This window comes from Dioscorea cayenensis, chromosome 20, assembly GCF_009730915.1.
Source record: "Dioscorea cayenensis subsp. rotundata cultivar TDr96_F1 chromosome 20, TDr96_F1_v2_PseudoChromosome.rev07_lg8_w22 25.fasta, whole genome shotgun sequence".
NCBI lineage: Eukaryota > Viridiplantae > Streptophyta > Magnoliopsida > Dioscoreales > Dioscoreaceae > Dioscorea > Dioscorea cayenensis.
Window position 1 is genome coordinate 18831538 of NC_052490.1, and position 17440 is coordinate 18848977.

Consider the following 17440-nt stretch of genomic DNA (forward strand, 5'->3'; position numbering starts at 1 on the left):
CTTATGATAGAGGTTGGATGGGAGTGTTGCTTGAGGTAGAGCTTGTTGGACAAAGTGCATTAAATCATCCAACTTTCTGTTATTTTCATCGAACTTCTTTTTAAGCGCTTCATATTCGCTTAAGGGAATCGTTGGCATTGTATCTTTTGAGGGCTCAGGTGGAACTTCTAATTGTTCTTGAAGGTTGACACTTTGAGGAATCATTTCATCTTGAGTTGTAGCCGTCTGTGGGACCCGATCAAAAGGCCATCACACAAGGCGCCAACTGTTGTTGCCAGAATACGACAGTGAATTTGTAGGGGACCTCAAACTTGTATAACTTCGAACTTGGACTTGGAGATCGAACAAAAGGAGTTGGAGTCTCTTCCTTCTTCAGATGCCAAGACCTGTAGCAGTGTGGGGAGTGTTCCCCACAAACACTCCGATGGCTAAGTCAGTAGAGAAAAACACTTGTCTTCCTTTGCTCCCCTCTTCCTCCAAAAGTCCCTCGTCTTGGAGTCTTTTTTATCCTTCATCCCCCTGTTATCTTCAGATCTTTCATTTTTTGAGTAAGTCGGTTTCCATGCTTCTGAGTAGACAAATCTGTTAAGCTTTCCTTAGCGCACTAGAGATTCAATCTCATTCATCAGTTCTCTACATCTATCAGTTGAGTGTCCATGGGTTTTGTGAAACCTGCAGTATGCGTCTGTAAATTTGCCCATTGTCTTGTTTGCCTTAGGAGGAAAGGTAAGGAGCCCAGATCCTTCTATACTTGCTAGGATGGTAGAACGTGGTTGGCTTAATAGTGTGAAGTTCTCAAATTTGAGTTTTGGAACTTGTATATGTTCATTTCCCCTTCCAGTCTTTCTCCCTTCATCGTTCGTTTCATCTCTATCTTTTCTTTTCTTATCTCTGTTTCCAGCATTAATGTGCCTCATAACATCTTCCGAAAGGATAAACTTATTAGCTCGACTGAATAGATCTCCAAGAGTGAGGGGTTGATCTAGGGAAAGGGATTTTTTTGAAAAATCTCTTGACCTTGTCCCTGAAGCATTCCCCGATCACGCCCACTCGTGGCTTGAAGATCCTGTACTTCTAAGGTAGCGGCACGAAATCTTTCAACATAGTCTTTCAGGCTCTCTTTCTCTTCTTGTTTAATGGTCGGGAAGATACTGAAGCGTCCCTTCTTTCTCCTAGCATTAATGAGGAACCCATCTATAAATTCCTTCCTCAACTCGATTGAAGTTTGAAATTGATCCTTCCTTCGATTATTAAACCATATGCGTGCAGGCTCTGTTAAAGTAAGCGGAAATGCTCTGCACATGATTGCGTCCTCCCATCCATGTAGAAGCATCACTGTCTCATAGTTTTGCATATGGTCATAAGGGTCCCCCTTCCCAGAATAAGTTGTTAGCTGTGGCATCTTGAACTTTTTGGGTAGTGCCTTTACCATGATTTCTTTGACGAAAGGTACCTTACTTCTCTGTAGTGTTTCCTCGATGAGGGAACCAGACTTCTTTTTGTTCTAGTACCTGTTCAATCATCTTTTTTAGATCAGCTGTCTCCTTTATGCTAAAGTAGATTCCTCCGCATCTCTCTCAAACGCTCTTGATTCTCCTTTGTAGGTGCTTTCTACCACCTCTTGGATTTTTTCTGTGTTTTTTCTTGCTAGTGGAAGTTCAACCCTCTCTTGGTTATGAGGACGCGGATCACCTTGCTCTTGTTGTTCCATAGCTTACTTTCCCTTATGATAGAGGTTGGATGGGAGTGTTGCTTGAGGTAGAGCTTGTTGGACAAAGTGCATTAAATCATCCAACTTTCTGTTATGTTCATCGAACTTCTTTTTAAGCGCTTCATATTCGCTTAAGGGAATCGTTGGGATTGTATCTTTTGAGGGCTCAGGTGGAACTTCTAATTGTTCTTGAAGGTTGACACTTTGAGGAATCATTTCATCTTGAGTTGTAGCCATTTGAGAGCGTGATGTCTGGGACTTCTTTGGTGGCATTAGCGTAGACTGAAGAGACTACACGAAGGTAAGCTTGTATGATGGCCTTTTGATCGGGTCCCACAGACGGCGCCAACTATTGTTGCCAGAATACAACAGTGAATTTGTAGGGGACCTCAAACTTGTAGAACTTATGGAACAACAAGAGCAAGGTGATCCGCGTCCTCATAACTAAGAGAGGGTTGAACTTCCACTAGCAGGAAAAAACAGAGAAAAAATCCAAGAGGTGGTAGAAAGCACCTACAAAAGAGAATCAAGAGCGTTTAAGAAGACTTTTGGAGGAAGAGGGGAGCAAAGGAAGACAAGTGTTTTTCTCTACTGACTTAGCCATCGGAGTGTTTGTGGGGAACACTTCCCACACTGCTACAGGTCTTGGCATCTGAAGAAGGAAGAGACTCCAACTCCTTTTGTTCAATCTCCAAGTCCAAGTTCGAAGTTCTACAAGTTTGAGGTCCCCTACAAATTCACTGTTGTATTCTGGCAACAACACTTATAAATAGTAATATAGTAAAAAGTGTAAAATAAACTCAAAACACACTATAACACTTGTCTGGTTGGTGGTACAAGCATTTGGCAATTTTGTTTTGCACTGTTGATCTAGTTGCTATAGTAAAAACTCTTGCTCTTCTTTCTCATCCTTTAAAATTCTGGGGACGTTACTATGAACATCCCATATAATGTTTTGTCATATATATATATATATATATATATATATATATATATATATATATATATATATATATATACACCATTGCACTTTCCAGAGATCAACAAGTTAAGTTAGGCCCTTTTGATTGGTTAACCTTGAACTGGACAAGCGTGAATGTGATCAACTCCCCTAACCACTCATTAGGCCTTTGGCTCATTCTTCACATTATCATCATCGATTCATCATCATCTTCTTCTTTGTAGGTTATGATGGTTTTGTAGATTATGATGGTTTATTACGTTGTTGTTTGGATCAGTTTGTGGACTTTTTCATATTAACTATTAATTTTAAAATGTTTGCATGGATCAAGTGAGATAATTTAAGTGGGATAATATTATTCAAATTTGTATATTTTTATTTTATAGAGTATAAACATAAGTTTGTTTGATTAGGTTGTACATAAAGCCCATAGATTGGCGAGAAAACTCTGCATTAGTTATTTCCCTTTAAATCTTAGTTTTATTTGTAAATATTTAAATAAATTTATATAAATTTGTAACTTATATATATGTATATAATATTTGTATACGTTAATATTGTTAGAAATATTTTCCAGTTATTAAATGATTAATTTGAATGAAATTAGAATTAGAGTTTGAGTATGGTTATTTACTTTGAATTTAAATAGTAGTCTTTTGGATCTTAATAGGGCATAATGGTTTTTGACTATATATAAGACATCATGTATGAATATAACAAAGTGTATAGCAAGATAGATATCTAGTGTGTCAAATGCGAGAGATGTGGTTGTGTATTCACCAACACAAAAAGGTATGTCAAATTTGACCTTTTGAGTGCTTGGTTTTTTATCAATATATTCATGAGTGATTAATTTTTACAAGTTCGTTTGTTTAGTCTTGTTGTTTGTTTCTCACATATATCTAATAGTAATAAAATTTATTTTTGAAAAAAAAAAATTCCTTTTCATCTTTTTAACATTTAAAAAAAAAATTGATTAGGTTTTTTTTTTTTACTTTTATAAAGAAATTTTTAGTTATTTGAAAGTTGAGAGAATAAATCGATCAATTAAATAGTCTTAAACTTTTTTTTTTAAAAAAAAAGAAAGAAAGAAAAACCAGTTTAGCCTCCAACAAACCAAGTAGGATTTTATTTATTTATTTATTTATTTAAATTGTTGGTATGTCATTTAAAAAAAATTTAGATAACAAATGTTTAAGCATGACCCATAAATTATTTTTATCAATTTTGGAAATAGAAAAAAAATTATAGAAAATTAGGAGGTTCCATATATAGCACCACAATTTTTTTAAATTTTTTTTTATTGATATATAACTTTCTAATTCTAATTCACACCTAAATGGAAATAACTATTTAATTCTTATTTATATTTTTTATTTTTTATTTTTTTGTATAAAACATTATTGAGATGGTTAAGGTACTTATAAATTTTCAAAACACAGATTTCACCACAACACTATCATCTCCACTCGTCTTGGGCTTATAGACTTTTCTCTTGAAGGTAAAACCCTAGTCTCTCTCTTCCTCTCATGGCTCAAAATTTTTATTTCTTTATTTCAATTATTGATATTACACTAATTTCTCCTTATTTTTCACTCTTAGAGTTAATGCGTGCTTACTTAGTTCTAATTCTAGAATTTGTTTTATCAAAATATTTGCTCTAAATTCTCTAATTTAGGAATGATTTGAGTCATTATTGTGTTTACCGGTGACTATTAATAGATTATTATATGTGAGAATTTTGTCGATTTTTTTTTTTTTGTTGGTTAAAGCCTAGACATAGGAAAGGTTTTACTTTGATTTCCATAGTTATTGGGAATAATCAAATCATTGGTTTTTGTGGGTTGGGCTCTATGTTTCATGCTATTACTATGAATTTAAGATTTGGTGTTTGTGAGACCTCAATTATCAATGTGTTAGGGAGAACAGTATTTTCATAATGAATAGATAATTTTTATTGAACCCTCCAAAATTGTGAAAATGACAATGATCAATTTTAATTTATTTCTTAAATACTTAATATGTTTTTTTTGTAAAAATAAATACTTTGCTGATATAACATGTGCATAAATTTATTTTTAATATATATATATATATTAATTGATTGTTATTACATACACTCTAGAGAATTCAAAAGAAAATAAAATTATCTAAATTTTGGTTTTGAGGATTGTCTTAAAAAAAGAAGTTATTATAAAATAAAAAAAGTTAAAGAAAGTTATAAAAATTATATATATAAATAAATATTTTATAAATAATTTTAAAATTAAACTGTTCATTTATTGTAAATAAAATTTAAAAAAACTAAGGTATTTTGGGTGAGTTAGAAGTTCAATTATGATAATTAGGTTTTGACTAGGGTTGGTCTCGGATCAGATAATGATACAAAATATTAATAAAAATGTGAATTGTAGTTTTATTATAATTAAAACTTTATTACAATTAAATAATCAAACGCTTGTTTTTTTTCTCTCTCTCTCTCTTCACTTCTAATCGCTTTCTTAAGTGTGATTCATCATCGATGTTGTTCTCCAGAAGCAAAGGCATTGGAGAAGAACGGTAAAATATTGTAAATTTTTTTATTATTTTCTTAATTTATATTTTTATAGTTTTTATAATTTTGTAATAGTAGTACACAAAATTAAGTTGTATTAATAAACAATTTATTATATAATTTTATAAAAAAAATATAAAAATAATAATGTTATAACCAGTTTTTATGGTAGATTTAACTAGCAGCCAGTTACTGTAGCATCACGAATTTTTTTCCCCTTAAAACCCTTTTTCCTTTCTTCTTCTTCTTCTTCTTCTTCCTTCCTTGTTTTTGGCCGAACCTTGCATTTTCTCTTAGGTTGTTCAGGCGAGCTTTTCTGGCGAACCAAAGTCTTCATTCTCCTTCTCACATCCTCTTGAGTACGGTAAAGCTTCAATCCAAGATTTTTATTTCGTATATTCCTTGTGTTTATTTGTTTTTAGAATTTTTGAAAAACTTAGATTTCTTCATGGATTTGGTTGTTTATAGGCTTAAATTGATGCTAATGACTTATTATTCATGTATACGAATGTTTGTGAAGAAATTTCTTGTTTAGGTGTTATAAATTGGGAGAAAATCCTTGTATAAGGGCCAGTTTTTTTAGCAATCCCGAGGTTACTGTAGTACCGACACTTTTTAGTTGTTTCTTTGATTTCTTTGGACTAGAGTGAAGCTAAAACTCCCAAGAATTCATTGGTAACTTTTAGACCTAGCTTTGAGCCAACCCTAGGATCGATTTAAGGTTGTTTGTTAGAAAAACTTAGGGTTTCCTTGTTTGATTTAATTTTTGCTAAATATTGTTGTGCTTTGTTGTGCTTTGGCAAGGAGGAGAAGTCTTAGCTCAAGGCAAAGAGTTGGCCGAGGATTAGCTTGCGAGGAAGACAAATCTCCAACTCTGTGAGTGGAATTGTTGAGCATAGCTTTATTAGAAGAATGCCGATATCTAGATATATATATATATATATATATATATCATGTTTTAAGTAAGTTTTATTGATTTATATTTGTTTGGCATTTTGGTGAATGATAGTTATTATTGAGAAAGATCTTAAATGTCTCGTTTGTTATTTGATTTGTTATTGTTGGATTTGTGATTGATTTATATATCAATGAGTTTGCTAAATCCTTGTTTTGTGTGAAACTTGGGATTTGTTGTCAAAATAATTGATTTTGTAAAATCTAAGGTTTGAAACTCATTTCGAATTGTTGAAAGAAAGGATTCCCATGTTGTTTCTTGTGTTGGGATTTGTAAATTAATTTGTTTTAAAAAGCTTGAGCTTTACATGTTTTTTTTATCTTGTCCTCGTGTAAATAGCCGAGGTGTTGTTGATTTATGATTACGGATGGCTATTGTACTCTAGTGGAGTTTTACTTATTGTGTGAGTTATATGGTGGTACCTTACTGCAGTAGGCGGTATCCACGGCCAGCCTGGTTGAGGTGCCGTGGTAGACCGGCTGATTTCTACGAGGGTCAGTTTAGGTGGGAGTGTAGAGCCCTGGCTGGATATTCATCGGGTAGCCGGAGTCACTAACCGGTGAACCGATGTGTCAACATCAAGGACATGAGTACCTTGACGGCTCTGAACGTAGCCATGGCCACGTTGAAGGGTTAGAGAGTTTTCTTAACCACGTTATGCTGGGTGAGTGTTGGGTATTGCTTAATACTGAATTTGAGATTTATCCAGTGCGTTTCTTTTACAATGTCATCTTGAATGTGTGGTGAGGGCACGAAGCCCAGCTGTCGCTTTTAGGAGGACAGTCTCACACATATTTGAGTTGCTACACGTATTGTACTTATTTATTACAAAACCATGACATTTAGGTTTTTTTACATGTATTTAAAACTATGTTTTGTGGTTTTGGTGTTGTAAACCCTAGTTGGGGTAAAAAGGGTTTTCTTAGTATTATATTATGTTATTGTACCTCTTTTTAAGATTTCTATTATATGTGATAATGTTTCTAAACTAGTATTGTTTTAGTAAAGTATTTATTTTGATGATTTATTATTATTATTGCTGTTGGTATATTTCTGCTAGAGTTGTGCTAACTTTCCCTCACTGAGTAATTTTAGTTGCTCACCTCTCTTTCTTTCTCCCAGCTTGTTGTAGGTAGTAGGTGTGGTTGTGTGGCAAAGTACTGGGCATTTTGCTACTGTTCCATCTCATATTATACTTCCTTTAGTTCATGTATATTATTTTCTCATGGAACATGTTGTTTGACCTATGGATCCACTAGTGTGTAGGAAAACCTTGTTGCATGGTTTGGTATCTAAATAACTCATAAACTTTTGTGTATCACCATTCCTACTGTTGTTAGTGTTGTTTCCCTATACATTTGTGAACCTCTGTATTTTCTATATCTTGCTGTCATTGTTGTTATTGTTGTTGTTGTTGTTGTTGTTGTTGTTGTTGTTACTCCCATTGTGTAACATTGTTCCTCTCTATTCTATATTTGCGATAGATATTGTTGAATTCCAGTTAGTATTGGTCAGCCTTGCGGCGTCTAGAGGGTTGAGTGGCAGGGTATCCCTCCTCGGGATCGTTGCGGCGGTTGTCGCGTCCCGTGGGCCCATGGGTCGGGGCGTGACAAATAAGATGTAAAATTTTTATTAAATTATATTATTGACAAAAAAGGAACACATTATATATAGATCTTTTGTGATAATTAGAAAAGGTTTAAAAAAGCTGAAGAAGATTTCAGAAGAAAATTTTAAAATCTCTAACCATCTTTATCTTAAATTTCCTAACTATCAAAAAATATATGAGAGAAAATTACTTTTGAGATCAGAAAAAATCAAGGAAAAACTTATGAAGAAAAAACAAGAGTTCATCTCTCGGAAGATCAATTGGCACGTTTGTCTAAATCATTAATGCGTAAGAGAAATAGATTGTAATTAATGTTTTAATGGGTTAGATTAATGTTTTGGAAATGTTTTCAAAATAGTTTAAAACATAAAAATTGTGTTTCCACTTTTTTTGAAAACATGGATGTTGTTTTCAAAATTTTTGGGGAAAAAATAGCTTGACAAAAGTGTTTTTTTCTTGTTTTGTGTTCCAAAATTTGGAATTGGCATCAAAAATGAAATTTTGGCAACAATGACAATAAGTTTTTGTTTTAGGAAGATTTTTAATACTTACCTCTAAATAAGGTGAAATACAAATATCAACTAAATTTTTTTTTATAAAAAAAATATCTAAATACCTGTCTGTCCCTTTAACAATTTTTTAAATGGAGGGGGACCTATCTTTCCTTTAGACAATCTCTTCAATAGAGAGAGGATGGGGCTTGTAGCTTATTAGTCAAAAAAAAAAAAAATCCAATGCCCTCAAGCACCGAAGAGAAAAAGGAGTTTGTACTCAAATGGTGTTCTATCTTCAATAGAACATACAATGTTCCTAATGGATTTGACAAATATTAAGTTGTTGTTTGATAAGTGCTTGTGCGATAAGAATACGAAGTGTTCTTTCCTTGTGTTGAGCATTACTTTTCTCGGGGTTTAACGCTAATATGGGTGTATTTATATTACTTTTATGCAGGTAGGGTTGTGAGGCTGATTATGAGAGAAAGAATCCAATGTGGGTCGTAATGCACTAATTTGGAGGAAATCTTGTTAAGGTTCAAACGCGAAAACATAGGTTGGGTTCCAGATGCAGGAATGTGTGTCAACTTCCTCGTACTCAAGTTAGCACAACTATTTGGAGGGACACAAAGGTAGTCACATTCAAGCATTCAGACTTGTGCATATAGAACAAGATCTCCACCAACATGTCCGTTATTGAAGAAGCAAGGCGATCCACGACGTAAATGTGTGCCTGTTTTCGTTACCTTGATGAAAGTATGGATTCGGGAGTATTTCAGGCCGGTACTGTAGCAGGGTATTGTAGAAAATACTGTAGCAAAAATGATGCAGTAGCACTATTTACAGTCGGCCGAGAAAATAGGAAAATAGAGAATCCACATGGGCGTGTGGAAATTCCACACGCCCGTGTGAAAAATCCACAGGGGCGCCCACATGGGCGTGTGGATTCCCGATTCCAGCCCTTTAAAAGCCGATTTCAACCCCGATTTTCCCATTCTTTTTTCCATCTTTTCCCCAACTTGAGAGAGGGCGGCAGCTAGGGTTTTGAGAGGTATTGGCTAGGGCTTTGGAGAGGTTCTACGGCTCCGACATCGCGCGCCGTTTGGAAGAAGGTTAGTGGGAGAGCTTTTGTCGGCACCGATCCGGCGAGGTGTATCCTAGGTCGGACAAAGGGACCCTTGTGACTAGTAGAGGACTCTCCACAAGACCATCGCCACGACTAACGAGGGGGTTTTCTATAGATGCTTTGTTTTTACATTCAATTTCATTGATTGTATCTAGTAGAGGTAGCGGAGCGTCCCCTTTCCTCTCCGGTGTGATCTATCCTACCTCCAAGTTCCAAGAGTTCTTTGCGGTCATAATAGAGTGAAAGGGCTAAGGGATGACCTTCCGCTGGGGCTTAGTTGCGAGTGCAACGGAGTGAAGCGTTGAAGTGATTTTAGCACCTAGGGCTTAATTGTGGGTAGGGATCTTCCACCTGGACCAAAGGGTTAGGTCTATACATAGGAATAGGGTTTATCACTTGGAATCCCTAGAGCTCATTGCAATTCTATGTGAGTGCGAGGTTGAGAGGTTATTCAATTTCTCCTCCGGGACATGTATAGAGTTAGGCATGGTTGACCTTAGATTTGGGATCATGTAATTAAGGATTTCCACGACTCATTGTTGCATCAATTAGGAAGTATAATAGAGGGTTCTTGCACTTGAAACAATTGTCTTAGACGGATCAATGTCCGGGTACCCCATCTTTATCGATTGCCTTACCTTCTCCTTTACCTGTGCTCTCTATCTTGTTGCTTTTATTTTTGTTATTTCATATTTTGTCACTCTTATAACTATTCATCTTCCACATTAGTTAAGAAACAGCCTAAGTGTCTTTATTCCCTACTCTTTGTGGATACGATACCCACTCATCTGGGATTATTAATTCGACACCCGTGCACTTGCGGTTTGCACGCATATACCGATGTGTCATTGTTCACAGTAAAACCCACAAATATAAATGTCAATCCAGCTTGCAACCTCTGGAGTGTGAGGCGGATAAAGCACACCATGCCATAAAGGTGCCGAAGCATCGGGTGAAAGACTTTCAGATGCTAGAGCTGCTTTAAATAGATCTGACACTTATCATTGAGGCTTTGATATTCCATGGTTTCCATTTGTTGAGACTTCCATGGTTATTATCATTGAGACTTTTAAATGCAGAAACTCGTGGTGAACACTATGTACAATCATTACAAAATAAAAACTTCAAACTAGAAACAAAATCCTAAAAACTAATATTAAAAGACTTAAAATAGGAACTATGAATGGGAATAATAGATTATGATAAGATAAAAAAAGGTATAATTTTCTAAGTAGTCTCTCTACTGGTTTAATTTATCTTTTTACTTCCTTATTTTAAATTGTAAACTTTTAGTATCTATACTATTAAGTGGGCCATATTAGTCTCTTTTCTTAAGGGTTTAGGTTTAGGGTTTAAAATTTAAAGGACTGATTCACTAAATTAAAATGGTAAGAAGACTGAAAAGTTGCAATTTAAGGTAAAGGATCTAAAAAGATAAGTTTGAGTGCTGGTGTTGACTTGATTTCAAGAATGTTGAGTAATGGAATGAGCCAAGTGCTTTTAGCGATGAGGTTGCTCACTTTATTTCGTTTATAACAATATATTAAAAAAAAGACGAGTAACAAACCAATAATTAAAAAAAAACAACTATGAAGAAATAATATTTAAAAATATCATAGTTTTGTATATAATAAAACACATATATGAGAATATATATATACATAATTTTTTCCATGAAAAAGACTTTAATTATATTCTGAATTTTTAACTTTGATAGCTTAATTTGATGAATTTTTATTCTAGCAATTAGTTAGGATTGTGTCCAAAAATATATTTATCATGAAACTAAGACACAAAACTTTATTGATTAACTCTGGGAAAAAAACTAAATTAATCTTTATCTATTTAAATTATAATTAAAAAAAACAATTCAAAAAACCAAGACAAGCAAGCACTTGAAGCATTGTCACATACATTTGTTTTAAAATAATTTACTTTGAAATTAAAGTTTTCAATCTCTTCATTTCTATTATTGATAAAAATCAAAGTCTAATCCAATGTTTTATAAGAAATGCAACAATTCCTTTCTAGAGTTTTGTATGAAATTCTAATTAAAGAATAAGAAAAATAAAGAACATCCTGAGCAACTGTATACAAGCAACAGATCAATATGCAAAAAAAGAGTGAAACATTGTCTATCAAACAAAAAAAAAAACCTAGCACTCGTTGGGGGCTCAGTTAGTTAGTCATTTTGATAACAAAATTATAATGAATTTCTTTGCAATATACCATGAAATTAGTTATCCAAGTGAGAAGTCAAACACACATGCTAAACCTCATAATGCATTCATTTGAAACAAAGATTACCTAGCAAGAAATCTCAAATGCATTCATTTAAAACAAAGATTAGCAAGAAACCAATTTCCATGCCATAAAATACGTACGGAGGGGGAAAAATGAGATCTTTCAAAAGTAGCACTATTTTTCACATGTTTGTTTTTATAAAAAGAGCCACAACCACGGCTATTTATTAAGAACTAAAAACTCGAGAAACAACAAACAAAAAAAACAACTGAAAAACGGAAAAAAAAGGACGGAAACACCCAAACAACTAAAAAGAAAAGAAAACTAAATAGAAAACACTAGAAATGAAGTCCATAATTGTTAAAAGTCACATGAGCCATCTTGGACATTCCTGCCTTGATGAAACATAGAGAGTTGAGAAGTATTTTTGCCATGTCCCGCCAGACAAGTTGCTAAGCGAGTCCACTTCCAATGGATATGATCAACACGAGGAGCTCCAATTTGCCTTATAATCTGCTGAAGGTTCTCCATTAGATCATGATGATGAAGAGACACCTCCCTTATCCCTTCTGGTAAGCACCAAAGGTCTTTAATTTCCACTAATGAAAATGGTCTTCAAATCCAAGTTTACCGTGCTCACCCACTCCCTACCACTTTTCATAGCCTTAACACAAGCGTCCACCTCCGAGATTATATTCATAGATCCAATTCCCACAAGTGAAATATTTGCATTAGAATCAACATAGAATAAACCATACCCACCTCTTCCACTTTCCACATCCCAACAAGCAATAGAAAACATGTACCCAGCTCCATCCAAAGGCCAGTTAAGAATGAAGAATTTGTAGCTCTATTGTTGTGAGAGGTCCTCGATAAATCCTTTACATGATCAATAACAAGTTTAGCTATCCTGTGTAAATTTGGAATTTTTCTCTAAAACATTTTCTCACATCTGACCTTGCAAACATACCAAATAATAGTAGAGAGATAATCAAGACATTTAACCTATTATTTCAAGGCTAACGAAAATTTAGCAACCTATTATTTCAAGGCTAACGAAAATTTAGCAACCTATTATTTCAAGGCTAACGAAAATTTAGGAAGTTACCAATAGATATATAGTTTCAGGAATCAGAAAATTTTCATTCAACAGTGAGACCACCTCATCCTAAACTCGAATTATTTTGTGGCACTGTCTAAAAAGATTCTCACTTGTTTCAAGCACCATCCCATAGAAAACAAACTTCTTTGGTTGCCCCAAAGGACAACTATATAAAAACTCATAAGTTTTGATTTTACCATGCATTACAATCCATATGAAAGATTTGGCTCTTGGTGAAACATGAAGTTTCCAAATATTATTCCAACCACACCAATTGTCCAGGCCCTCATGTCTGCTATTTAGGAAATCATAAATAGCACCCTAGATTTTGTTATTTTTTATCTTGGGAAACCATATCCAATGATTAGGACCATTGGGATCCACCTTTCCTTGACTAAAACTGGAGAGTCCAAGGAGGCGCCAAAAACATTCATAAAAACATCATAATTCCAACCATTGCCACTGTGAAAATCCTGCATACTGTAAGAATCCAAATCCAAATCCACATTAATAAAAGTAGGTTTGAGCGCAATGAGGATTTCAAACAGCCAAGGATCATGCAAAACAAGAATACTGTTAGGATTATAAGAATTAATCCATAGAAAAGGCTTGATAATATTAGCAGTTTTACAAAGACCTTGAAAGAACCAAGAGCAGTTTGTAGGGATAGAATGAGACCAAAAATCGAAATTACCATGCTTAAGCCTTAAAATATCCACCTAGATAAGAGTAGAACCATTAAGCAAATGGAGAAACATTTTTTGCCATCAAAGAGTGTTTAACCAAGAGCAGGTTTTTCAAACTTAAACCCCCCCCCCCTCAGACTTACTAAGTATATTAGTGTTCCAATTTATCATGTTGTTATTACGACTGTTAGTTCGGCCGATGTGGTCTGTGGTTTAAAGAACACTCAACACACTCAAAGAACATTCACACAAACCAAGCAAAAAGAAGACACATAAGATTGGTAACCCAGTTCGGAGCCCACTCGCCTACTTCTGGTGGGCCAAACCTGGAGATAAACAATCCACTACAAGCGAGTAAAAATATATGAGTACAAACACTTGTCACTCACTCTCCCAACAATAAATATCACTACACTCTCTAACTTGTCTAGAGCTCACACACTCTCCTCTACAAGTGACACGTCCAATCTCAGAGCAAGGTAGCTTATATAGACGCCTCAACGTCCCAAATTATAGCACATACCTCTTTTAGAATCTCCACGGCTACTAATTTAAAAACCATCCAAAATTACCCGTTGCAACTCCTGTTGCAACATGAATTGCAACATGGCCCTGAATGCTGACTTGACTAAGTTCTGGTTACTTTGCGGACGACCTCAAGACCCATCAACCTCCCGGTCATGTTTAGTTCGAGTTAGTGCAGCCAAATCTCCCAATCCTGACTGCCGGCAACTAGTCTATCTCCTCAGTTCCTTATCACGCAGTCCCCTAATAAGGGGCGCACATCCTTGTGCTTCTTCACGAAACTTGCCAAACATAGTCTTCAACCTTACAAGTTTGGCCTTCAAAGATTCTCCATAAAGATCTTCAATCAATTATTTGAATAATGCCAATAATAGGCATGTCTTCAAATCTTGCCCTTAATAGTCTTCAATCATTCTCATAAAGGATTCTTCAAATCATATCTTCAATTAGCCTTCATTCATACAATTGATAGATATTTCTTCAATTAAGCTTCATCCATATTTAGTCTTCAATCAAATCTCTATAAATATGGCCTTGATATGATCTTGTCTTCAAGATGCAACATATTGCCAAAAATAGTTCCACCAAAATCTTCAAGATTTTACCTTGCAAGCCAAGACTCCTTGCCATGTCACCATGCTTTCCATGTCATCAATTATGCCTTGTCACCATGGTTGCCATGTCATCTTGACTATGTATCAAATCATGCCAATTATAGTGTGGTTGCACTAACAAACTCCCCCTTTGGCATAATTTGACACAACTGCTACTGCACCCAGACAGACTTCTCTTACAACACCTTGTTACAACTCGACTGGGACACAGACTTTACAAACTAAAGAAAATCATCTAGTTGCTTACAAAATATATGAACACACTACAACTAGTTATGTACAAATTAAGCACATACTAATACACCCAAGTAGAGCAGTCGGTTTGGAACTCTTGCACTAGTCAACTTCTCCCCCTTTGTGTCTGAATTGATGCCAAAGTCTTCACTGGTTGTTACAAGACTTGTTACAACTTGTTCTACAACTCCCCCTATCTTCAGAATTCCTGGTCATCAACTCCCCCTATCTTCAGAACTCATTCTTCCTGCTGCAAACGACATTAATAAACTATAGTAGATGCAGGTCGTTTGTAGTCCCCAATAGGGATTAAAGTTTGCAAAGGCCAATTTCACCCCTCAACTTCTCGAATCTTGAAGCATCTAGGGGTTTTGTAAAGATGTCCGCCAATTGCTTTTCTGTTGCAACATAATCAATAACAACTATTTTGTTCTCTACCAAATCTCATATAAAGTGGTGTCGAAGATCAATATGTTTGGTACGAGAATGTTGGACTGGATTCTTGGAGATATCAATTGCACTTTTGTTGTCACAAAATATAGTCAATAACCCTTGTTGCAAGCCATAGTCCTCAAGCATTTGCTTCATCCACAACAATTGTGTACAACAACTTCCTACTGCTATGTATTCAGCCTTTGCAGTGGAGAGAAAAATGGACCTTTGTTTCTTGTTATACCATGTGACCAAGTTGTTACCAAGATAGAAACATCTTCCTGAGGTGCTTTTTCTATCATCAATGTTTTCTGCCCAATCTGCATCACTATAACCTGCAAGATGTGAGTTAGAGTCTTTTGAATACCAAATTCAATATTTTGCAGTACCATGAACATATCTGATGATACGTTTCATAGCATTCAAATGAAACTCCTTTGGTGTTGCTTGATATCTTGCACAAACTCCAACACTAAAAGAGATGTCTGGCCTGCTAGTTGTGAGATAGAGTAAGCTTCCAATCATGCTTTTATAGAGACTTGGGTCTACATCTTTTCCATGCTCATCTTTTGTCAAATTCTAATTCACACTCCTGGGTGTTCTCATGTGTCTAGCCTTTTCCAAGCAAAATCTTTTCACCAAGTTCTATGCATACTTGGTTTTACAAATAAAAATTCCTTCTTTGCATTGTTTGATTTGGAAACCCAAAAAGTAGTTCAATTTACCTACCATGCTCATCTGAAACTCTTCTTACATTAGATGAACAAACTCATCCACTTGCCTTTGTGATGTTAAACCAAATATGATATCATCAACATAGATTTATGACACCATAAGATCTGATTTGGACTTCTTTATGAATAAAGTCTTGTCTGCTCCCCCTTTGGTAGCCCTTCTCAAGTAAAAATTTTGTGAGCCTTTCATACTAAGCCCGAGGAGCTTGCTTCAAGCCATAGAGAGCCTTTTTTTAATTTGATAACATGATCTGAATGTTGAGGATCTTAAAACCCTTTTGGTTGCTCCATAAAAACTTCTTCACTTAGAAAACCATTTAGAAAAGCACTCTTGACATCCATTTGATGTAGCTTGAACCCCATACAACATGCTACTGCTAACAATAATCTGATGGATTCCAAGCGTACAACTGGTGCAAATGTTTCATCAAAGTCAACTCCTTCAACTTGAGTATGTCCTTGAGCCACTAGTCTTGCTTTATTTCTGGTGATGTTGCCTTTGTCATCAGTCTTGTTCTTAAAAATCCACTTGGTTCCAATAACATTCACATCTTTGGCCTTGGGACCAATGTCCACACATCATTTCGAACAAACTGATTCAATTCTTCTTGCATTCAAGCCATTAAGTATTCATCAACTAAAGCTTCTTTGATATTCTTTGGTTCAATAAGAGAGATATAACATGTGTAGCTGGCTAATTCTCGATAATCAATTCTTTGAGTGCTTCTGGTTCTCCTTCCTTCAGTCACATTACCAATTACATTCTGAATAGGATGATTCTTCTTTATTCTTGAGGATGGTACAAGATTATTGTGTTCATTATTATCTTCGCTGTCAATTTCTTCTTTATCTGATTCTGAGATGATTTTGTCTGTTGTAACTTAAGTTGCAACATTAGTTATAACCTGCTATTTGTCTTAATCATGAGCAGTTTTTGTTGTTGTAGTTGGTGTTATAACCTGTGTTGCAACTTCTTGTTCTGCTTGTAACTCTTTATCTGTTGATTCATAATTCTGAGTGATAAGTTTGTTTGGCTCACTTGATGCACCTTGAGTCTCCATATCAGAGAATCATTAACAACAACATTAATGGTTTCCATCATCTTTTTGGTTCTTGAATTGAACACCCGATAGGCTCTACTAGTAGTAGAATATCCCATGAATAATCCTTCATCACTTTTTCTTGGCAAACTTTCCCAGTTGGTCTCTATCTTTCAGAATGTAACATTTGCTTCCAAAGATGTTAAAGTATTTGAGATTTGGCCTTTTACCTTTCAAAATTTCATACTGTGTCATGTTGGTTGAAGGCCGAATGTATACTCTATTGATGATGTAGCATGCTATATTGATTGCTTCTGCCCAAAATCTTGTAGAGAGCTTCTTTGAATTCAATATAACTCTAGCCATCTCTTGGAGAGTGCGATTCTTCCTTTCAACCACTCCATTTTGTTAAGGAGTTT

At 35.0% G+C, this 17440-nt stretch overlaps 1 protein-coding gene across 1 annotated transcript; it reads right to left on the reverse strand.

The window, feature by feature from the left end:
- Positions 1 to 596: 596 nt before the first annotated feature.
- On the reverse strand, positions 597 to 1432 carry LOC120251332. Its single transcript, XM_039259876.1, has 2 exons — positions 1018 to 1432; positions 597 to 922 (listed from the first exon to the last, which is right to left on the reverse strand). The coding sequence occupies exons 1-2, from the start codon at positions 1430 to 1432 to the stop codon at positions 597 to 599; spliced, it is 741 nt and encodes a 246-aa protein (XP_039115810.1).
- Positions 1433 to 17440: the final 16008 nt, after the last annotated feature.

Bases quoted from the DNA above. Each gene is read 5' to 3' on its own strand.
- LOC120251332 (XM_039259876.1), bottom strand. From the start codon at position 1,432: ATGGTAAAGGCACTACCCAAAAAGTTCAAGATGCCACAGCTAACAACT. The intron at 923-1,017 runs GTCAAGAGATTT...TCCTTTCGGAAG, and splicing joins GGGAATGCTTCAGGGACAAG to ATGTTATGAGGCACATTAAT.